At 44.5% G+C, this 25,360-nt stretch overlaps 1 protein-coding gene across 3 annotated transcripts in view; it reads left to right on the top strand.

The window, feature by feature from the left end:
- The window catches only part of LOC144818798 (phospholipid-transporting ATPase ABCA1-like), a 3,252,877-nt gene that overhangs the window by 355,213 nt on the left and 2,872,304 nt on the right, over positions 1 to 25,360 (top strand). For all 3 annotated transcript variants that reach the window (XM_078676562.1, XM_078676560.1, XM_078676561.1), the window contains exon 5: positions 12,718 to 12,845. In XM_078676562.1, coding sequence (XP_078532688.1) covers positions 12,718 to 12,845 — 128 coding nt within the window. The remainder of the gene's footprint in view (positions 1 to 12,717; positions 12,846 to 25,360) is intronic.

Below are 25,360 nucleotides of genomic sequence, written 5' to 3'. Positions count from 1 at the left end.
GAAAGAATTGCTTGCTGCCCGGACACGGCCATAACCATGGGTAAAGCTGAGGCCAGGCAGGCTAAAATAAGCTTTGATAATAAGAGGCCACCAAAGACCCCTACACCTGATATATCTGGAGGTGAGATGTCGTCACAAGGTGCACCGGCGTAAATAGATTTTGGGGCACTTATGATGGAAGTTAGATCTAGCTTGAGGAGTATAGATACCAAACTAGATGCCATGTCGGAACAGTTAGAATCAGTCAAGTCCAAGGTGGGCGCGCACGAGACCAGACTGGATTGTTTGGAGAACAGACAAACTGAGTGCTGCGAATTTCAACAGCAGGCTAAGAAACATATTACGAACCTGGAGAAAGAACTGGACAATCTGCGCGCTAAATCAGATGATTTGGAAGCGCGCTCCCGAAGATCCAACGTGCGCATCACGGGTATTCCAGAGACGGCGAACACAGGCAAGATGGAGGCTTTCGTGACTGACCTACTCCACGAACTCTTTGACCCGGCCCTATCGCCAGTTTTTACGGTTGAGAGGGCTCACCGGTCGCTTGGGAAGAAACCGCCGGTGGGTGCGCCGCCCCGTCCGATACTGGCCAAACTGCTAAATTACCAGGACAGAGATCTAATATTGCGGCTGGCGAGGGAGAAGGGGAGGATAACACACAAAGGGAATAACATCTCCTTTTACCCGGATTTCACCCCTCTGGTGCAGGCGGCCCGCAAGGAATTTCTGCCAGCCAAAAAAGTGTTGCTGCAGTCTGGCGTGCAATATTCCCTGTTATATCCGGCAAAGCTGAAGGTGCTACATGACAACGAAACGCACTTCTTCACTGATGCGAAATCCGCGCTCAAATTTGCGAAACACATTGCTGGTACGGGAGCTAGACGGAAGTCCCCCAGGCTGGAGGATACGACTGAACAACTCAGTGACAACGACTAAATGAGTGCTCCCCGTCTGCTGCGCAATACCACTATCCTTCCTGCCCTCACGTCTTGGACTGCTGGTCGGTGACATCCCTGCACCTTTGGCTGGTGCAATGGACCTGGAGAACGTGTGGGGTAAGACACTGCTCTATTACAAGCTGCCCATTTATGCTTGCCCGGACCTTGCACCGCAAATGGCAGTGACTGTGGTGGGATTGGTCGACCCAGAGGCGGGGGTTACAATGGGGCCACGGAGACTTACTACTTAAATGTAGCCACCCCGCTAACACGGGGGTGTAAGCTTGGTGCACCACGTCCCCATGGGGTGCATCCCATTGTTTCTTGAGTTGGGGATCTATCACGTTGTGCGTGCTTTCTTAAGGGATTTGTCACAACCTGATTGGGGGGTTGGTGAGGGTGGGGGGAGGTGGGGGGAGTTAATGAAGTTGTTGTTTGTAGATTTTAATTGGTGCACTGAGAACTGTTATATGCATGCATTTTCACACGCAGGGGCACGTAACGTGCGGCGGGCTGGTCCTGACGAAACCGGAGGGATGGTACTGTTGGATGTCATGAACAACTGTTTGTACTTCTGTGATGGGGGGGGTTAAGCTGTGGACCTGGAACATTAGAGGCCTTGGGGACTACAAGAAAGCCCGGTTATTGCACAGTACGCTGGCCCGACATAATGTGGACATTTGCTTTTTGCAAGAGACTCACCTCAATGCCGTCCCTTCGCCTAGACTGAGAAATGCTAGGTGGTCAATGGTGTATTCTGCTATTTACTCTCAGTATGCGAGAGGGGTGGCTATACTAGTGCGCAGAGGGCTGGACTGGCGTGAACACACATGTGTGCAGGATACGGATGGGAGATATGTTATCCTAAAGGGCACCTTGCAAGGGCGCCCGGTGGTGATGGCTGCCATATACGGTCCAAATGTGGACGATCCAGACTTCTTTCGGAATTTATGGGCACGTATTGCTTTGCTTGATTGCCAATCGGTGATTCTTGGGGGCGATTTTAATGTTGTGCTGAATGATGTCATGGATCGTAGGGGTGTGGGTAGACCTACACATACTAGAGCTCGACAGGCTGTCCTGGATATAATGGGAGAGGGGAGACTGGCAGATGTGTGGAGAATTAGACACCCCGGGGAGAAGGTGGGGACTTGCTTTACGTGTCATCAGTCTGCTTGGTCGCGATTGGATTTCTGGCTGGTGTCACCTGAGGTGGCTACATGGGTGAGTGCAGTTGACGTCCAAGCTAGATCCCTGTCAGACCATGCCCCATGCATGCTTGAGCTGTGTCTACCTGATACCATTCACAGGGAGTTCACATGGCGTCTTCCCCCACATGCCCTAACGGATCCAGTGTTTGTCGAAGAGATCAGGGAAGACATACTTAAGTATTTTGCTGAAAATACGGGATCAGTGTCATCAGAGGCCATTGTATGGGACGCCTTTAAGGCGGTGATACGGGGGCAGTGCATAGCGAGGAAGGCGGGGGTGTTACGGTCCATTCGCACTACACTAGCACGGTTAGAAGTAGAACGTGAATTGAAAGACCTTGATGCGGCCTTTTGCCGTGACCAATCCTTGCAAACTGCAGGCGATTTCAAGTCCAAGCTCCTCGCCTTTAATGAGGAAGCGGAACGTGAGGTGAGATTCCTGGGGAAACAGGCCGAGGCTCGGAGGTATGGGGAGGGGGATAGGCCCAGCAGAACCCTAGCGAGATTGATAGCACCCCGTACACAATCGCATTACATACATGCTATACATGACACTGGAGGGTCCCTGGTTCTTGGCCAGGAAGCAGTACTACACGCCTTCACGGACTTCTACGCGTCCCTATATACCACCAAGCTGTCCGAAATTCCGGCTTCCCTAGAGAGCTTTTTGGATTCCATCGCCCTGGTTTGGTTCAATAATAACCACAGACAATATATGGACCTCCCAGTGACAGTTCAGGATATACTTCAAGTGATAAAAAGCATGCCGGCCAATAAAGCCCCTGGCCCTGACGGTCTGACTACGACCTTTTATAAGACATACGCGGAAGAACTGGCGCCGAAATTGCATTCGGTGTTTGTTGAGGCCCTTGATTTGAACTCTCTTCCGGACTCCATGCATGAAGCCTTAATAATTACACTACTAAAGCCTGACAAGGATGAACTGTTTCTAGACTCCTATAGACCCCTATCCCTGATTAATGTAGATGCCAAAATCTATGCCAAAATAATTGCGGATAAATTACAGCCAATGTTGCCGATCATCGCACTTCCCGACCAATCCGGGTTCATACCTGGTCGTGCCACGTCCCATAATCTCAGGACAATATTCTCAGTCCTACATTACTTACACCCCTCTGTTCAGGCTGCAGTGGTGTTCCTTGACGCCACTAAGGCGTTTGACTCCTTGGAGTGGCCTTATTTGTTCAGGGTTCTGGAACGGATGGGATTCAGTAGTAATTTTATAACCCTCATCAAACTCCTTTATTGCGAACCTAGAGCCAGAGTGAGTGTCAATGGCCTCGTTTCCAAACCCTTTGCGATCTCTAGAGGGACCAGACAGGGATGCCCACTGTCCCCTCTCCTGTTTGCCATTGCAATGGAACCGCTTGCGGCCAGAATACGACAACACCACACTGCAAGGGGTATTGGGTTTAGCTCACGGAGTTTACTGATTTCGCTATACGCGGATGATGTGACATTGTATATCATCAATCCCAGGGACAACATGAATCCATTGCTCCGTGAATTTGTGCGGTTCGAAGGCCTTGCAGGAGTGTCCATAAACTGGACGAAGTCTGTTGCATTCCCCCTCACAGATGAGACAGGTCAGCCGTCACCGGACTACCCCCTGCGTTGGGAAACGGACGCGGTTAAGTACTTGGGGATTTGGATTAGTCGAGATACACAGGAGCTGTGGTCTCTGAACTTTGGCAGAGCAGTGGACTGGCTTGAGAGGAAGATTGAGGTCTGGAACAAATTGCCCTTATCCCTGGTGGCACGTATAGCATTGGTGAAAATGGTAGTACTCCCCAAATTCCTGTATCTGTTTGTGAATGTTCCGCTGCCCATGACTGCGCATTTCCATGCGAGAGTCCGCTCCCTGTTACTCCAACTGGTTTGGGCGGGGAAACAAGCGAGGGTCGCCTGGAACCTGCTCACACTCCCGCTGAGACAGGGAGGCCTCGGTGCTCCCGACTTCAAGCTCTACGCCCTATGCGCTCAGGCGCAGTTCCTACATTTCTGGGCCTTCCCAACCCCTTACCAACCGCACGTGGCGGTGGAACTAGCGGTTGCTGCCCCGATGCCACTCCGGGTGGCGCTCTATGGTAAAGTCAAACGACCCTCAAAGGATGTGGACACTGTCGAAATGCTTCGCTGGTCTTGGCGCGAATTACAAACCAGAGCGGGCCTCTCCTTGCTTTATGCGCCAGCTATACCCCTGCGGGGCAACCCGATGCTGCCTTGCTTGAGTACTAGAGGGGACACACTCACGTTCCGGGGGCGGAGGCTGCACACATTTGCGGACATCTATCTCGAGGGTACTTTTATGGCACTGACTGCAAATAGTGAGGACGAGCCTGATTCCTTTGCTGATGCACTGCTGTATCACTCCCTTCAGGAATCCTGTAAGAAATTGGGGCCCCAATTTCCTGAGGAACCAACGGCGCTAGACGCCCTCCACAATCTACTTTCCAGACCTTCCCCGAAAAAACTAGTGTCCAGACTGTACAACTGCATGCAAGAGCAGGCCCCAGTTGCCATATCCACGGCCCGTCAGGCTTGGGATGCAGACCTGCTTGACCCTCTGACGGACGACATGTGGGAATATTGCTGCACGCAACTCACAGCCCTGTCTCCAAACTATCGTTTAAGGCTCATCCACTTCAAGTTTCTGCACCGATATTACCGCACACCGGCTCTACTGCACCGCATGGGCATCCGAGAGGATGCAAGTTGCTGGAAATGTGGCGGAGCAGACGCGTCCTTCCTTCATGTGGCGTGGAGCTGTCCCAAGCTGGAAGGATACTGGTCAGAAATCTTCACTGCCATTAACCAGATTCTACATAGGGCAGATGCACCGTCACCGCTCCTAGGCTTGTTAGGGTATGTCAAAGACACGATCCCTTGTGATAGGAAATTGCATGCATTGCTCCTCCTATACGCCAAACGGCAAATATCATTACACTGGGGCAGGACAGTCCTCCCAAAATACATAGACTGGGTGAAAGATGTGACATACGGACATGCACAATTAACTACTTATTGGGAAACAATGCCCACTGCTTCCAGGCCTCATGACATTTGGGAACCCTTCTTGTGTTGGACCAGGGAGCGGGCAGGCTCGGACGCGTCTGATGGTGCTGCGGATGTAGGTGTGTCGAATGATATGGGATGAGAGGGGTGCGGAGTACATGTGGACCTACTGCCTCTGTGTCTGATGCCAATGTGGCCTCCTCTGGGAGGTGAGACGTGCCCTGATGCCAGGGTCCGCATCCATTTCCGCAGCCAGAGGATGCTGTCACCCCCTAACTCCCCTAGGCCACTTGATCCTATAGTCCCCCCCCCGCCTTATGACCCCGTGCTGGGGACCTGGCACGTGCGCGGTCATACACCCACAGTCTCTGGACATTCGCACACGGCTGCCCGGCGCGTGAGCGCACTGCCCCACTTGCGAGTAGGTATCGATTGCATGATGTTTCTCAACTGCACCGTTGTTTGTTGTTCGAGTTTTTCTTTTGTGTGTGTGAACTGGTTGGGTGACAATAGTGCTGGTAGATGCATCCTTTGGATTTGCCGATTCCACAGGCTGTGCTCTGATGCCAGCTTTGTAACGGCCTCAGAACCTTCATGTTCACTTGTTTGTCTACAGCACTGGTAAAACGTGAAAAGTAAGACCATTGATCATGCTAAAAGTTACACTGTTCGGATGCGTGTAATTCTCTGCTTTGTATGCCCCCTTTGGGGTTCACGAGGACCGCTGTGTTGGTTCCCCTCAGACTACTGCACTGCTGGATATAAGATGTGATTATCATAGCGGCCTGCCTCCGGGTTGTTGGCGTGACGCAGTGTACTTATTGCCCTTTTGTCTGTACAATAAATGTCTTACGCAAAAAAAAAAAAAAGAAAAAAAAAAATGTGTCTCCTGAAAGAACACAAATTGGGGAATAAAGGATATTAGCCATTTTATCAGGGCGCCGTATTTGTGTTTATTTAAAATTCTATTAGAATTGACTGATTACATTTATTAGTTTCTATCAAGGTTTCTAATTGTAAAGTAGCCTCAAGCTTTCAGTTGTGCAATATCGGTACCTTTTGCTCTTACTCTTTTTACTGCTGTTAACCCAGTCCTACCCTTCCTACCCCTAAAGAAACCCCCCACTGAAATGTGGAAAACCCCTTACAAACCACGCTAACCACATTTCGCCCCTCCCATCTAGCCTGGGTGTCATGTGATTACACCCAAGTGACCCCACTAGCCCCCGTACCCCCAATAATAACATCAATTAGTGTGCTGGCAGGCGCATCTTGCATTAAAATAAGGAAGACCCCTTGTCATTTAACCATTTAACCAATCAACATTTAAACATTGCCTTTTGGCATAGAGAGCTCTCCCCTTTCCGTCTTATAAAATTACATTAAACCTTTCCTTTCTTTTTAGGCCCTAGAGCCTTGCGAGATCTCTTACAATAGTGCCTGGGATTCATCTAAGTCAGAAAACATAAAAAATTTGCCCTTGACCAGACTCTCAATTTTGATTGCTGAGCAATTGATGCTTGAGCACCGTTAGCTTTAAATTAATGAAGGATCTTAACAAACTCTTTTCTCCTTCTTGCAGCGGCAGCAGTCATATCGGAGAAAATATGACATTTAACAGTTTTGTTTACAAAAAACAGTCTCTGTTGAATTGCTTTTGTCGGAATTCTTTCTTTAACCCGATAGTCTGCAAAATTACCAATATTGTCCGCGGTATTGTGGAATTGGGGAAAGGCTGGGCTGGAAAACAATGAGCCCTGGTAATAGTGACATCACCTTCAAATTCCGGGAGAACCTTTTGCTTGATAAAAGAGTTAACCCATAGCAGAGTTTGGGAGCCGTCAATGCCTTCAGGAACTCCGACTATCCGGAGATTGGACCTCCGAGAATGGTTTTCCAAATCCTCAAATTTGTTTTTCAAATAACATTTGTTCTTGACTGCCTCTTTAACTTCCCCAATTACTGTGAGCATCTGGTCCTCTAGCACTGAAATTCTGGCTTCCACCTTCTGAAGTTTGATAGGAAGGCATGACATTGTTTCTTCAATTTCCCCTATCGCTCGTGCAGAGAAGCAATTTCAATTTTCTGAGATCTCTTCAGCTCGCGAATTTCATCCAGTATTAAATTCAGCATATCTTTAATACTCAGTTGATATTCACCTGTTAAGTCCGTGCTTAGGCTAGGATCGTTATGAAGTGTATCCGCACCTGGAAACATATTTCTGACCATGGTTTCTTCAGGAGACACCTGGCCATTTCACGATGCCTGATCCTACAATGGCATACAAGGTTGAGGCTACATCTCAGCTTGGAAAGTCGTCCTCGTGGTTGCTGACATATTTAAGGCGATTATATTATTTTTTTCTGATATTCCTTGTGGCCTGGATTGGCTCGTATTTTGAGTAGTCGGTTCCTTTGATGAAATTAAAGAGGTCATGCCACCATGACTTATATCTTGGCCCATACACGCCTCAGAAATTGTCGAATGATCAGGTTCAGGATTACATTGCAATTCTTCCTGATTATTAAAAGCCAGATTTGTTGCAGGTGCAGCTGCAGATGACGCTGACATTACTGAAGGCTCTTTGGACAGTTTCTGGACTGGACTAGAGCTGGAGAAGGCGATTGTAAGGTAGCTTTCTTCAGGAATAAAGCCAATTGTTTGGCCTCTTTCCCCTTTTTAGGACCCTCTGCCACAGGGATATCCTACTGGGGTGTGGCAGCAGTTATACTTGTATTTGCTTCATCCACCTGTTCTGAAGATACTATGGGGGGGCAGATCCTCTTCTGAACTCTCAAGGGTGCTGTCAAGTCTATATGAGTTGGAGAAGTTCTCCTTACTAGCCAGCCTGGCTATCTCTTTGGCCTCTTTAGCCTGGGCTCAACGTGTTCTAGCCTTAAGGCGGGCCGCGGAGTCAATTTTGGTAATGGCATTCCCATGTTTTAGAGTTTCGCCCATTTTTACCTCTTCTTTGTTATGTCTATAGACTGTGGCAGTGATATACCCTCTCTGTGTCTCTTTACCACCTTCCTTCGCCTTCGCTTTGATCACCTTGATCGCCTTTGCTCTCTCTACCCCCTTTCGCCGATATCAGCTCATGGGGGTCTCCCAGTATCTGCTTCTTCCTTGAATCTTATGGTTTCCTTTTATTTTTGCCTTTTTATCTTGTTTACTTTCCCTTGTTAAATTTATAAGGCTTTCCCTCCCATAGAAACCTGTCTTAAATTATGTGTTTTTTAAATACCTGGCAGGGATCTAGCGGATGCTTAATTGTTTGCTCGTGGCCTCAAATTGCTCCGAATCCCCATTAGGGAAAGCGCCCGTCTCCTCCTCACCTTCCTGAATGTGCTCTGTGATCCACGGCCGCTCCCGTCAGCTCTCCTGTGACCGCTGAAAACCTCGCAGTCACCAATGCTGCACCGGGACAGACACACTAGCGGGAAATTCACACCGCATATCGCCCAGGGCTGTCACCAGGAAACCGAGCCCGCCTCGTGGAGAAAGTCGTTCTCAAAATCGTCGAAAATCGCCGGGAACACCAGCCAGCAAGCTGGACACAAACCACCTGTGTTGGGGGTGGGGCAGTGGTCACCTGAGGCTAATCGGAGGCATGGTCTTCCGCAGCCATCGACCTTAGCACCCGTGTCCTCTGACATTTTGGTTTGAAAACCTCTTCTGTGAGCCCCTTTTATTAAGAGAAATAAAATGAAATCTCTATGTACTTTTATTTACAGATTTATGGAAAGGTTTCATTGTGAATCAGAGTAGACTGGCTTTGCACTGATAGGTGGCAAATACACAGAGCTCAAGACTCACTTTCTCCCGGTGGAGCATACCAGACTGATTATGGTGGTGGACTGTGCAGCTGAGGCTGTTGTTGCAGTCCACCAGCCAGTTTGAGAGCCTAACTGCATGACTATGCATGGCTCTGTGCTCAGGACACAGCTGGCCACCCAGTGCTTGCACCCGGTACCCCCAAACCCCAAAGCTGCAAGTGATCCAGTAGGATTGCCTTTTTTCTCTCACCAATCTTCCTTGTAAAAAGTAGGTATAGCTGATTGACTCTCTAGTAGAATAATCCAAAGGTGAAAAGACAATGTCTCACTTAATTCTGAAACTGGATGATTCAAAGTGGATGATTCAAAGTACACATGCTCAAAGCCCCTTTCTCTGCATTGTCATAACATGAACAACGTGAGAAATCAAGCTGTTCTACTTCGACCCAAAATGGGATATCCCCTGTTTGTATTAGAAGGAGGAATTACATTTCCATGCCCCGAGCTGTAATTATGTTCGATTTCTAACATTGGCATCAACATTTCGTCTTTCTCAGCCACAGATTTTAATGTGCATCTGTACTTTTTACAGTCCACAAACTCAGACTCTGTTCTCTGAAATGGCACATTTTGAAAGTCACTTTCAGGTCCTAACACCATTTCATTCAGACTACTAGGCACCTCTTGCAAATTATGGCATTGCTAGTCTTTGATTGGTATGTATATGGTATATGGTCCATAAGTGTCACAGTATTGAAAGCGGTACAGAAGAGCTAATACAAACTTTACTTCCACACAAATTGCTAGAAACGCACAATCGTTAGACCCTTTAGGGTAAATGTGCTTTTTTAAAGACCAAAGCTGTGGTTGTCCCCTGGTAACACCATCAACGCTCTGCAGCGTCATTCCATAGATCTGCCACACAATAAACATTAAAACAGCTCACACGCCTCCACAGGCCACGATACCCTGAACGCTGCAGGTCCAGCGTCCTTATTATAAATGTTTGACTACAAGATCCACGGTAGTATGAAAGAAATGAGACCAGAAAAGCCACCTACAGCACAGGAAAATCCAACATCCCTCCCTGTCTGTGCACTCTTAGGAGGAGTAGGTCATGCATATATTAGCATGTCTTCTACCTTTGCCCTTACACAACCCACTCAAACCTAGAGTCTTCATGGTATTATTCCGCTCATCAAAATCTCTCTAAAATGTGCCCATCAAGCTTTATGTTGATTTCAATTATATTTGTCTCTTTTAGAAATCCATTATGTTATATGTGCCAGTTGGTATGTTCAAGCCCATCCCTTTTTATATGTTTCCTCTACCACGGCTGAGAGTTGTGCGGCCGAGCACATGCAGTTTCCTCAATCATTGGTTTGGCAATGTTTATTATGATGTGTGTTTACTTTCTAGCTACGCCCTCCTGCGCAAATGCCCAATTTCCTGTTCCAATACATGTTGCTCTGGTTGCAGGGAAGAATCCTTTGGGGTCTTTGCAGGAGTAAAGTTGCAGTAATTGCTGTGAACAAGCACCTGTTGGGAGGGGCACGTACTAACATGGCTTAAGTTACCTGCTCTTTGTTCATTGTACACCATCATGCTGACCAAGTCAGAAGCAGGGGGGGACAAAGGATGGGACATGTAGAGTACCCCAGCTCTCTGGATCATCAAATCCACATAGCAAGGTGAAAGGGGGATATGAACTGGTATGGTACTCCCATCTATCCTTTGAAATTGTGCATCACAGTTTTGGGATATCAGGAGATTGTTACTGTGGAAGAACTGTTTTAAGCTGTGATGACCTCAAAAGGCTGCTCAGTGTCATCACAGGGTAGGATATGAGGATATGGGCCAAAGTCTCAGGGACAGTGCATGGGTATTGGGTTCCTATGGCAGGTATCGATGCATCTCAGCCCTTGATGGGGGGCATGAAGACAATCAGGGGATAATGAGAGAATCTATTTTAGCATTACTGAATATTCTGTGGTGTTGATCTAATCGCAAGTTCACACTGTTGTCCATATTGGATCAGTCAAGTAGACCGTAGGTTCTTAGCCGTTGTCTGTCTGTATGATAAAAAAATGGTTTCCTTGCTTTATGTACATCATTTCAGTACACATTCTGAATTGGCCTTGAGCATTCAAATCCAGTTCAGGTTTGCTAATGTGGTCAATAAAAGGTGTCTGTGTGAAGTGAGAGAGATTTTCCACCCACATCGGAGCAAAGATTTTCCTAAAACAACATCATTGTCATTGACATCTTAAAGTTTGCAAAGTTAAAAAATAAAAGAAAACTACATTTCCCTATCCACCACAAACATTTTTCTAGGTAGCTAAACACTGGACTGGAAAACGAGTCAATGTTAGTTACCACTCGTTGATTTGTTAATATCTGTAGCTTTTCAGCAAATATCAAAAAATTGGAAAGATTCCTCTAAATTGTCCTATTTAGCTTGGTGGTATGCCGTATGTCACAACCATCGCCTCGATACAACACCCGTTCATCCTATCTCTCTTGCTACTAAACGTTCTCATCTTTGGGGCCCACTCACACAATTTCTAGATGACACCGTGAAAAGAACTTCTCTACCCGCTTCCTCACAGCAAGAAGTTATCAAGCCTCCCTGACCTTCTGTACTTTGTCTATAATTATGTTTGATTTATCATCGTATATAATATATGTATATGTATATACATACATATATATTATTCATTCATTTATTTATTTATTTAAATTGTGTATTTCTGTCATATGTTGCTATTTACGATTTCTGTGAACCTTTGACTGTATTCATATCAGCTTATATATTATCATTTTGCCATTTTAATGGAAATTATACATCATTATTACTCTTTATTACACCCTTATGCATCTTTGTATCAACAAATAACTGCATTTACGAAGTATTGTTTTAATGATCATTTTCATTTTTTCAATAAACCTTTGCTTGAACTTAAAAAAAATATATCCTAATGTCTGTTTTTATAAATTGTATTTGCTTTTTGCATTCTTGTTTATTGCTAAAGTATGCGTGTACATTATTTGAATTATTTATTGACTAGGCCTGAACGGAGAGCGAAGCAGAGCTGAAAAATTCCGCTGCGCTACACGGAGTTCCTCAAATCGCAGAGTGCATTTGATCATGCTGTTCGTGTTGATTTTTAGCGCTGGTTGTTTGTCCTGCGCTGTAAAATCAACCTAAATGGCACCAAGCGCAGCGCAAGAGGGCGCTACTTCTTTTCTGGTGCTCGAGTAGATTTTCTACTCGAGTAGCAGCTTTCTCAACGTGAACAGAAGGTTTCTCTACTCAAGCGGCCGTGACCATCCGCGACTACCCGCATTGAGAAATCCAACCCCCTGCATTGAAAAATTTAGCTGGGAGGTGGATTTTTTTGATTTGCGCTCATCAACCTGACGTTGGTGAGTGCAAGTGAGAAAGGAACAGGGTTTTTCAGAACTCTGCATGCTCCACGAACAGAGTGGAGTTCACAGCCCAGGCCTAGTATTAACATAAAAGTCATTTTATTAGTTAACATTCAAAATCTAAGGAAAGGATAAGGCTTTTTTTCAGGGGAATAGAAGACAATATATAATTACAGTGAACTCCTGAGTGCCCAGTGGCGTGTCTCAAGTGTTTAATAGTTTATTGTTTTGCGAAACCTTGCAACACACTTCGTATGTATTCAATCAACAAAAAAGGGAATGCACTATTAACTCATCATGTTCTTATTTTTTATTCAAATTCAGCCTTGCTACAATCCTCAAAGACATTCAGAATGTGGTGTCAAAACCCTCTAGCCTCAGTATTTATCAAAATATTTGGAAGGACTTGAACGGATGGCTTCAAATTGTGTCGGAGGCCAACCAGACTGCAGGTAAGAATGTACACTGTTCTATTAAACTAGAGATCACTGGGCGTCGGTATGTTGGGTTTTGTATTTGGGTACTGAGGTGCAATCTGGGAAATGTTTGCTATGCAGCATGCTTAATGTAAGTAAGTGACTTTAACATCTTTTTGGTAATATCTTTGCACTGTTTCCCCCAAGCACATCGTTTTTGTGATATTGCCTGAGGCTTGGTACTGACTGCAGTCTAGGGGTCTAGACAAAAATATTGTTTCAAAGTCTGATTTCAGGCTTTTCTGTGGAAGAATTCTATTCCATCATCATTTTATTAAACCCAGGTGAAATTTTAATTACACTGCAGTAATCGGAGTGATTTCAGTAAGCATGCATTGCTCTTGTGATGCCAAGATGACATAATCTACACTATTGCCAGCTTGAGTAATTAAAAGAAATGCTACCACGGGAGCACAGGATCAACAAACTATGAGAAAGCTAGTGGCTGCTGGTTACTGTTGTTCCCTGTCCTGAAGTATTTAGTGCTATTTTCTTAGAACAAAATACGTTCTCAATGCCAATTTATGGTGCAGTGGTGCATTTTGCATTAAGAAATACCGGATTATGTATGCTTTTCACATAATAATTAGGTATGTCTATATAGCTGTTTTTGCAATATATGTTTGCACGGCTAAGAGTTATACATTAAACATGGTACATAGAAAGAAAAATTAATAAGGTGCATCTATGCAGCAGATAAATCCACATATATAGGCTTTTTTTAAACATGTCACCAATATTCTTATGTATGTTGATAAGTGAATCACAATAAGGAATGACAGGCACATTTCTGGTAGTTTGACGGACTTTGCCTATAGCAGTCAGCTAACAGGTGTATGCCACATCATGAGTCATTGTTTGTTTATCTTGCTCAGTCTCCAGGTTTTCACTTACTGGGCCAAGATTCACTGATCATAGGGGAAAAGAAAATGTTCCACAGAATACAGACGTATAGACACACAAATACTTATATACCAAAACACCACTTCACCTTTATAGCAAGCCCATCTGACAGCACATAAAAGAAATAGACTGCGGCTCCATTGCGATTCAAGTGCATTCATTGCAACTGCAGTAAAAACAAGCATTTACAATGCAACGGTTTCGCCTTTGACAAAGTTAGAGCCCATGCATCCCTCCTCACACCCATGCATCCCTCCTGACACCCATGCATCCCTCCTTACAACCCTGCGCGTCACTCCCTGCGCACATCCCCTGCAACCACGCCCGGTCAAGTGCCCCGGTGTACATCACGGACTGATGCCACCACCACCCATGGCCCCACCCTCGGACCCCCCAACAAACTCTCTCTTACCTCAGGGCCGGGGGCAGCTCCAGGGCCGGAGACACCTGCAGGGGCAAAGAGAGACATTAGAGGGTGGGGAGTGAGAGTTGTTGGGTGAGAGGGACCGAAGCCCCTCAGGATAGAAGGAGTGTGGAACGAGATGGGGTGTTTGAAGAGAGAGGGGGACCCCGTCAACAGTTAGTTTCCTTGGGCGGGGCCCGGCTCGAACACCAGCCGGGGAGGATGGGTGCAGGGGCTGATGGGCACCACTCGGGTCTGGTGAGGGGGCGCGCAGACGCGGGGGGCACAGAGCTCTTCAGGACCTCGGGTCTCTAGGGGCAGAGCGGGGGGTGGGGCGGAGTCCTACCCCGCGGAGATGGCCGGTGCTCCTCCAGTGGGGGGGCAGAGCTTGGAGCCCTCCTGTAGTTGCAGAGTTTGGATGAACCGAGCCCCCACCCCCGGTCAGCAGCAGACCCTGGAGCACACGCGGCGGCTCGGTGGGGGTGGGGTTCTTGCAGAATTCGGGTGCCCGGAGCTGGTCGGGATGAGCAGCCAAGCTCGGAGCACACGAGGCACAGCTCGGATCCGGGGGGGTGGGGGCGGCAGAGTTCGGGGAGACAGCACCCCTCGGGTTGACCAGAGCTCGGGTGGAGGCTCGGGGCGAACGGTGACAGCGGAGGTCGAAAGAGGAAACGGCGGAAGGGGGGGGCAGAAATCGAAGATGAGGGCGGGGTGAAGCGGAGGGTGGCCGGGGAGAGGGCAGATCACGGGCAGGGGGTGCACCCGGGTGGAGCGGCTGCCAGCGCTCCGACCCGGACGTGGGGGAAGGAGGGGGAGCTCAGCCGAGTGGGGAAGGGAAGTGTCTGGGCGGGGAGGAGAAGTTGGGGGGCAATTGGGCAGCTCGGGGTACGCACTTGGTTCGCTGCACGAACCATCCATGATTCAACCTGATGCCCATTAATCGTTCATCACCTTTGAATGAATGGCATCTGTTGTAATTGTAGCACTTCCAGGTCGCACAACAGACAATCCCACTGCTGGTCACATCTTCGGAGTTGTCTGCGAGTAGGAACGCCTAACATGTAAGGTGACCGAGAATTGGAGCTTTGAAGCACATCCTTCGAAATGCTGATTGGCTGTTGCGTAGGACCGCATTCAACACCATTAAACAAACTCCTTTGACTTTGGGCGGGGGTCCGGGGAATGGTTCATTTTAGAGTTGTCTGTGGCTAGTCAGAGCTCCGCCATAGTTCAGCGGGTCTGTCCTTCGCGTACCAGACCGCTTAAGGTGGCGACGCCGGTGACTCTGGATGTGAAGGCTCCTGATGGCCGTTGGTCTGTTCTTGGCTGACGTTGTTGGGCACGCCTGTTCACACACGTTATGGGGCTTATGCCGTGCTGTTTATTTCTTTATTTATTTGTGCAATATTATATAGCGCGAACTTTACCCAAAGGTGTCAGAGCGCTTTACATAAGAACCAGTTGAAAACATAAGGACTTAGGGTTACATGCGTGAAAAAACAAGTCAGGTCCCGGGCCGGCAGCCGAGCACAGCGCGGCCCGGGAATGACGTCACGGGGGTGTCCCGGGCCGGCAGCCAATCACAGCGTGGCCCGGGGAATGACGTCACGGGGTGTCCCGGGCCGGCAGCCAATGACAGCGCGGACCAGGACAAAGGGGCCGGACCTAAAAAATGACAGAGAAACGCCCCCGAATCGTGTTTTCACGGGAAAGCGTGATTGACAGCCTCTGTCTCCCAATGGCTAGCCTCCATTTATGGAGCTAGCCAATGGGAGACAGAGGCGGGACCAAAGCCCCATATGTAGGATCATGAGATTTCGCCCTGTGCGGAGCAACTGCTACGCAGTTGCAACGCCAGGGCGAAACCTAAAAAGGCCAAGGCATTTCCAAGCAGCCAGCTCCTTGGTCACAGGTCAGGCTACGTTTACTCCCTCCTTATTTTAAAACACCATATGCTAGATTGTCTAAACAACACAAATAATGGACTCTCCTATGGGGCCAGGATGCAGTCGATCATGTCGGCCATTTTTAAACTGTATTTTACATGACTCATTAGATGCATTTGAATACCATTGATTGCCTTCTGACTGCATGTCATCAGCTTCAATACTCATCATATTGCATTTTAGTTTACAAACACTGTCTTCACATATATATGGGTCAATGCATTGTAATATTGAAGACACCTCATAATATCATACATTTGAGTAGCTAACTTAATCAAAAATTTAAATGAAGTTAAACTAAAGTAAAAAATATATATCTGTCCACCTCCCCCTGGATTGGGGCTTGTATTACTACCTGTGTCCCCATATTTCTGTCCGGCAAATTGGGATTAAGTGGACAGATCCACAGAAACCGAAAATATTACCAAATTCACAGAAAGAAGGGGTGGATTTCAGCAGTCCGCAAAATTCAATATCGAATTATTCTCTGATTCCCAATTGTGCTCAAATGGGCAATGGCAATAGATGTCTCTTTTCTTACATGTTTACATCACCCAGAACATTATAAAGAAAGGCAACAGGTAATAAAATGGTGACATGCAGACTGTGCAATACTGCAGTCCATTTCTGATGAGGTAGGAAGAAGCTGCCCAACCTGGCTAGATATATTTGTCTCTCTTGCTTTTAATGTCCGCCATCCAGCTTCAGGAGTTTTTGCAATTAAACAAATACTGTGAAACCACACATTACGTGTCCTTTTAAAATAACAGGAAAACATAACTTGTTAGGGAACTAGAAAAAATGGGGAAAGTAAAAAAAGGAAATATTAAAAATACTTTCTACAGTGTCTTTATGATCAAGGTTATTTCTGTTTCACATCAGCGGTAATTCATGCAAATATTAGGAGTGCTGAAATCAAGCTAAGTGTACTGACAGCACTTTGTCCAGATTCAATCCATTCTGGTGAAGCACCTAGCGGGCTGGGTGTGTGAGGGCACTTTACCTGAAAGGAGGAATTTCCAATCCTCCCTTCTGGACATACAAACCTGTATCCCCCTTTTAGTCACTATAATAACCTGGTATGAACTGCATACCAATTCCTGTTGTTCTCAGTTTTTGGGCACATATGCTGGACCTGTGTTAAAAATAGCCCTCCCCATGTCTCCTCCTTTGTTCACATGACTGAAAAAATATCCCATTAATACAATTACTATAGACTCTGAAAGGTTACACTGCACTTGCACTTTTTCTTATTTGGGGCTGGTATTTGCAACAAATGGTTCTTGGGTTGACCAGTGGCGCATAGTAGGAGTACGTTTTCAAAAGCTATCAATTCAATCCTCGGCCTTCCACAACCCAAAAAAACACAGGTGGTTTTAGTTATTAATACCATTTTTAAATGACGGGGTATCCCTACTGCAACATATGGCGCAGATGTTTGGGGTTTTACAAAGTGTAGCAGCTTTCAGGGTGAAGAAAATAGACTCTGTTGAAAACTCCTCGGAGCTCCAATTTCCTCATCACAGTATGTTTGTCATAAAGAACTGAAACTGCCATATGTTGAAGATATTAGGGCTCGCCCGGCTATATTCTGGCTTGCAATCTGGAAAAACCCGTCAGAGACCCTCACTAGAGATATAATAACAGATTGCCTTAAGTGAGAAAAGGGCTGGGATTTACCTTGGTTTGCTGCTGTAAGAGAGCGCTTAAATAGCGTGAATCATGTGCATATCCTACTGATATGGAGGGAATAAACAAAAAAGCCTTACAGGAGGTTCTGTGCGCACAGTATAGCAAAGCACGATTTGGAAAGGAGGTAGAAAAAAAACTCCATTGCCAGGTATATGTCCATAGAGGATACCTCTCATTTGCCGTCCATCTTTTAAAACCCATAGGCCAATGGGAGAGAGGATTGCTTTTCCGTCTAAATTCAAAATACACTAAATAGTTTTTGATGCCATGTAAAAAACAAAAAAGTGCCACCACTCACTACAAAGCTGCTTACATGAAAATTCTTAAACTGGAAGAGGATGAATTAATTTTTCGTGTAGGCTCATTTCTGAAGGCAGCAGTACCTGCACCTGACACAATGTATATCTCTTGAAGACTGTTTTTAATGATTTTATATTAATATCATACTTATGATCATTGTCAAAATATCCAGATCCCTGTCTATTGATGTGATATATATTACTTTTTATGACAGATACCACATATACCTTACAAGTCCCTATTTAGAAAATGTTTTTTGAGGTTGCATCTCTTTTTAATCAATTGTACTTTTTTTATTGATCAATATATTGTCATGCTGCTATTTAATCTGTGATTTTATGAATATAGTTGTATCAGAATAAAGATTTTGATTGATTGATTGATTATACTCAAAAACCCAAAAAGACCAACCCACATTTTATCATAACACAGAATTTCTCTGCATTATATTGGTTAAGAAAGGGGGTGTACTGTCACATCGCTCTCGTCATGATGCTTCGGTAAGACTGACCATTGTCCTTTTTATTAATTTTATCAACTTCCAGCCCAGGGAATACAATTTCAAGCTCTCATCATAGTACACATTTCCTTCATCTCGGTCATGTAACAACTTTTGTGCCTCCATTGTTCATTTATGCCTCTCTCTTGAGTAAGTGTTCCTCCTCCGAAGATTATTTTGTTTCTCACTTAAATGTTGGCAGGCACACAGGACCCATGAAGGACAAACAGTTTCTGCCTTCCCTCTTCACTCAGCTTAAACTCGCATTTATTTTCTAAAATGCATAGCAGAAATCCATACTTCTACGAAAAACAAACACAGTCATTATTTACCACTTATAATGCTATATCAAAATGCACCCACCCCATGTGTTGCTTTTACCCATGTGCACCCTGAACTAATGTTATTTCCAACGTATATTAATATAAAATAAAAAAGCAGCATTAGTTCTTTTATTTGCCATTAGTCATAAGCACTTGCAGTCTACTCCAACATTTTAGTTTGTGCTTGCAGAATTTTATTTTCTCTTATGTTAGCCCCTTTTCGCATTTAGTTTACACTCCACATGATTAGTAATTTTCATTTAATACGAGCAGGTTTCATTTTGCAAAAACCCTGATCCATCACATGCCTCTCTCGTAATTGACGGAGGCGTAACACTTTTGCAGTTTTATATAGTGCAAACTTAAAATTATGGCATTACGTGCACGCCAGAATGTGTTAGGCATTTTTGGAAGCGGATATATTAAATGATTTGCCTAGAATGACAGGACATTGAGCCAAAATCTATATTCGAACCTCGTTTCATAGTTCACCTTTACCTACAAGGCTGTTTCTCCTCTACCTTCCATCCACAAACCGTATGGGTCTGAGCACAATAAAGCAACAGGCTATTCTGTCCCTGTTTCACACAGTGTCCATGTTTGTGTCGTTGATATTTTTGTAGGAAGACAGACAGTGCTCTCTCTGTCATCACATTAAAAGAGAAGTACGTCATGCATTATTAATAAGAAAACCCTACCACACCTTTAGAGCTGTGCATGACAGGATACAGCACTGGACATTGTTTTCATGTACGCCAGGTATTCAGTTGTGTCATTGCTGAGCCATGCATGTTCACTCATTTGTCTTTTATCTGCCTCAGTGCTTGAGGCAGTGGAAACTCATGTACTAAGCAGAGATGATGAAGCAAAGGCTGAGGGAGGTAAGTCACCCAAACACACATGAGCCTATTCTGGAGAGCAGATATGGGATATAACAATGTTTCTCTAATTGTTTTAACACTTTGGCGTCATGGAGTTTTAACTCTCCAGAGTAGAACAGTTAATACTGGGTTGGAGTGTTAACTAGGAAATGGATTCTTCACATTCCGTTCCTACGTTCAAAGACTTAATCACGCTGGATCACTTATGGGCGTCTTGAATGCCTGAGCTTGTTTTTTATTTTTCTATTTTGCCGCGGATGTCATTTGAGATGTCATAAGAGATGTCACTGATCATGTCATGAGTGATGTAATATGCGAGAACATAAGCAGTACATTGCCAAAGCATAAGTTATAGTTAGTTTAGGTAACTATACCTGCTGAATTTTTATGGTTTTGTGCGTGAAAATCTGACCATAGTTATAATGTGTGTGGATCCTTTGTTTTTTCTGAGGTAAAACAAAATCTTTTTCTTGACTATAACGTCCCTGTAACCTTACATTTTTTCAGTAAATTTCTACAGTTTGTTAATGCTGTTTCCAAATTATAAGGCCCCTGTAACCTTTGTTTTTTTGAGTGAATTTCAGTTTTTTTAAATATAAATTGTACTACAAATTCACTCATAAGTTCAATTTAGTAGTATACATTTCTACAAGTTTATAAATGCAATTTATTAACACATTTACTATTATAAATTTAAAACTAACAATAAACAAATGAACATAACAAAGTATTAGTCTTTCTCTGTTTTCCATACAAATTATGGATCTGCAGATCTGCTGCAATGCCACCACAAATCTGCCCACCCAACCACAGATAAAACGATATCCTAAATCAGGTATTTCAGTTTCACATCTCTCTGGAGACAGTCTCTGCAGCCCAACTTCATCATATTTTTCAAGAAGAGCGTTTTAAAGCTAAGGACTCTTTTGCTGAAGATAGAAGCAAACTGAAAGAGCAGGATGAAGAAGACGAAGACTAACCACCTCCAAAGAATTACTCCAGTGTTTGGAAATATTTCTCTAGACTGTCAGAAGAAAAGAAAGTTGTCAAAAGGAATCCATGCATCAAGAAATTGTCAAGAAGTACTGTGAAGAAATGTTCACATGGCACATCCTCTGCTTTGAAACACCTGAAAACCATACATACAAGGATGCATCAGAGGATGATAAGAGAGAGGGAAGGTGGTGCACCATTATCAGCAGTTGGACCGTCCGTGGAACCCTTACCGCTGCACCTGACTAAATACTTACCATCCCTTCTGTTTCACCAAAACTGCAATACATGGTCACTCTGTTACATCCTGAATCACCAGTACTCAACACGCACCTTAGCAAGGCTACTGTTTATCTTTGCCAATAAAGGTTACATCTATTATACCCTGTCACATGCTCCTGGTATAATGCTGAGCCCTGTATTCAAGTATTTATACCTTACCCATTTGTTCTCTCATCTCCTTTTTTCCTGTGGTTTGTGGCTGTGTCTTGCTTTTGAGATTGATGGGGTTGTTTGTGGGTGCCAATTTAGTGTTTCATTCTCTCTCTAATGGGTGGGTTTTTTCCATATGACTAGAAATGCATGGTAGGATGAGGGTTGGGCTATTTAGGGGCCGCCCTCCCGGACCTCAGCGCTTAGTTTCATTTCCGGTTCCTGACCTCGGAAGGGTTTTCACCACCAGCAGTCTTGCTGCTTACCTTGATTTTCCATGTTTGCTTTCGCTGGATGCCCTGATATTTGTAGTATCTCTTAGCATCTGTTTTCCACTGAGAATATCAAGTAAGAACCATGGTAATCCTCCTCCACTCTCAGTTGAAAAGTACCTAAAGTGGCTCCCTTTTCCCATATGCTCTTACTCATACTCCTATACTTAGCAAATCACAGACTTCCTTTCATCTTTTATTTTTTTTATACCACTCCTAAATTGTCACTATGTTTAACTCTTCCTACGTTTCTTGTAAAGAAGTCCAGTTTGGTAGTTTTTTTGCAGATCTGCAGATCCACCGCAGCATTCAGCTCGGCCCCCAGTGTAAATCTATGGTGGATCTGTGGATCCTCATAGAAAACATTGACAGCATTCAACAATCTGCTGTTAATGCTTTTCATTTATGTTTCGTTTTGTAAAATATTGTCAGTTACAAAACATGAAACTTTATGTACACCAGTCTCCTTTTCATTGTCACTCTGCCGTCTCTTTCTTCACTTCCCCAAACTCTTTTACTTCCCTTTCTACAGTAACAATGTTTCCAGTAGTCATTGCCTATCAGTTGATGAAATGTTCACAAGACTTTCTCTAAACAGCATACTGGCTTCACATTAACTGTAGCAGACGTGGTTAACTGTTAGCAAATCCAAGACTTTCCCAAACAAAAGTAAAAACATGTATACATTTTCAAAGCCAATCACAGAGGTAGTTACTTTTTTCGTTAAAGTCACTACCTAATTTTAGTTCCCTGTACATCTCCACCATGCAATCAAATATGGTATTTTAAATTTTACTTGCTGTCCTCAATTTTAGCTGTCATCTTCATCTGCCTCATTCTGCTGCAGCCTTTTCCTGTGTGCTACTCCTACTTGTCTTCAAAATGGTCAGAATCTGGATTTTGTATTCTGGACCACAAAGTGCTAGAAAAAGTGGAATTGAAGGGGACCTAGGTTTATCTAATGTGGACATTACTTGGGTTGGCCAGAGAGGGTTAAAGTGGCATCAATTGCTGCCTTTGGTTGAAATCCTTGTGGATTGCCGAAATCCAGACATCATGATTGTGCACTGTGGTGGCAATTACTTAGAAACTATTACTGGAGCATGACTGGAAATCTTAATGAAGGATACCTCTGGTAAATGAATGTCACTTTTCCCACATACTTGGTGTTCTCTAACATTTGCCAAAGAAAGAAGTGGCAGTGGCCAACCCAATTTTGTCCACATAGAAATCTAGGAAACATCTCAATAAAGTGGTTTCTGCATTTCTCTGAGACCACAACATGGGCTCTAAATGACATGAACAACTTTTTTTTCAACATGAACGGAATATTTTGAAAAAGACGGAGTCCATTTCGCAGACAGGGGCAACAGGGTGTTCCTCAACAACTTAAAATAAATCATTCTGTTCTAGATGTAGTTATCATCGAAACACACAGACTCTTTTCAGAGCCAACCCTTCACCCAAACACTGTTTTTTTTTCTTCAAATAAGACATCTGTCAGCTATGTTGCCGGCAGAACCGCAATTGATCTGTGGATCCGTTCCCAACCAAAAGCAAACATTCAATATAAAACCACAACACATTTAATGCAGTGGGTTGGTGAGTGGCTGTATGGGTGAGTGGGTAGCTGTGTGAGTAGTTGTGTGGGTGTTTAAGTAGGTTTGTTAGTGGGTGTATGAGTGCTTGTGTGGGTCTGTAGTGGGTGTGTGAGCGGTTTTCTGGGTATCTGAGTGGGTCTGCAAGTGGCTGTATGGATGTGTGAGTAGCTGTGTGGGTGTCTAAGTGGTCATCTGAGTGTGTGATATCTGGGTGTATTAATGGCTGTGTAAGTGACTATGATGTTTTGCGTGCCGATGTGTAACTGTCTGTATGGGTATGTACGTGGCTGTGTCAGTGAGTGTGTGAATGCATGTGTGGGTCTGTGAGTGAGTGGTTCTCTGGGTCTATGAGTGGATGTATCAGTCACTATATGGGTCTGTGCGAGGGCATGTAAATGACGGTATGGGTATTTGAGTAGGTACATGAGTGAGCATATGTATGTGTGAGTGTGTGTGAGTGGTTGTGTGGGTGTGTAAGAGAGTGTGTGAGTGGGTGCATGTGATTTGTTTAATTGGGTCTGGATCCATGGCAGATTCGCAAGGGGGCCGCGTTGAGCATCGAGGTAGATCCACAGATACTGTGTAAAAACAAAATTATCTTTGAACAATTTGTTGCCCATGAGGGTTTCCTCACAGACGCTCCCATAGACCGTGTCCCGATACAGAAAATAGAGACTTAAAGGATCGTGTTGCACGTAAATCTCAATTCAAACATACAACAATTCTGGAGTTTTAATAACTTTTTGTGCACCCTGTAAGGGAGCTCCACCTAGCCCTATTTATATTTTTGTTTATATTTAGGATTTGTAGAGCGCGTGGCTGCCCGGAGGCTTCCCAGTGCTGGTGAGTGCTGTTTGTGGGAAAACAACCAAGTCTTTAAGTTTTGTCTGAAGAAGGTTTCATTTGGTAGGGCTCTAATGTCAAATGGAAGGGCATTCCACAACCTTGGTACCATATGGGCAAATGATTTGCCTCCCCATCTTGCCCATTTGGCTCTGGTCGCCTTGAGGAGCTGTTGCTGGGAATATCTTAAATGTCTAGTTGGGGTGTACCTGGATATCAATTGTCTGAGCTGTAGTGGACCTTTTTTATTAATGGCCCTGTATTCCATACAGAGGGATTTGAACTTGATTCTGGCTACCAGTGAAGCTGTTTAAGTGGTTCTTTAATGGATACACGGTATGTATATCGTCAAATTCAAGCTCTGCTATGAAGGAGATTTCCTAGGTAACACTTGGCGCTCTGCAACAACGGAACCCACGCTAATTACCTAATTTTGTAAAAACTGTTGGGACTCGGTATTTCAGAGATACCCTTGATAAAGGGTCCGTTTTATGACCGGAAATGCATTGGGTTGGATTGAATTGCCAGCTAAAAGAGAACATTGTGATTATTTTTCATGGAAGATTTATGTAAAAATAAATTTGTCTTTTGAACAAAATCAACTGGATTAAAGAAACCTGGCTCATCCAGTTAACTTTGTGCTATATTGTTTTTTATTAACTGACCATATTCATGTGAAGTTTATAGCCCCCCTTGGGATATAGTAGTGCACACTGTGTCTAGGACATAGATTCTAGCTATTTTGCCAATACAGAAAATGGCAGCTGCAATTTTTCTCTCAGGTTGCTTCCAGCCAGTCATGGCAGTGCCGGTCCAAACCCGGTGAAGAGATTTACACCAAATGACAAAAAGCAATCTGTCTGGACCAAGTTCTAGATTTCTGACAAAATTTGTGTAATTCCAATGAGCATTTTGGGCTGTAGTCATGTCCTAACTCTCAGTGCGATATTGCAGCATTTTGAAACCTCCCTTTTTCTCAACCCCTGCTCGACGAATTAGCCAGACACTTTCCAGACAGCAGCTGAAGTGAGTGCAAACAGTTTTACATTTTTCTAATGTTGTCAAAAGTTATTAGCAAACTAACCAAAGGAAAAAATGCCATTCCCATGGAAATTAGGTCCTAACTATAACTACCTACTGGCAATCGCCAGTAGGTTATTTTTATTCACTTTAAAAACCAAAGTATACAGGAACTTGTAGTTAGGAAAAAAACTTGTTTTTAAACTTAGAAATTAAGAAATCAATGATGACATCACTGTTCACATCATTCAGTGAGTGTGGGTGTTTTCTAAAAGATGATGGGGCATATTATCAACAACTAGCGATATTTATCGCTAAATAAGCTTAGCAGCATTTTTCTTATCGCCGCGCATCGCCGGATTTTATCGCAGAGATAACGTGCT

This window comes from Lissotriton helveticus, chromosome 2_1 (assembly GCF_964261635.1).
Source record: "Lissotriton helveticus chromosome 2_1, aLisHel1.1, whole genome shotgun sequence".
Taxonomy (NCBI): domain Eukaryota; kingdom Metazoa; phylum Chordata; class Amphibia; order Caudata; family Salamandridae; genus Lissotriton; species Lissotriton helveticus.
The sequence above is the reverse complement of the archived record's forward strand: the minus strand, read 5'-3'. Positions and strand labels throughout refer to the sequence as shown.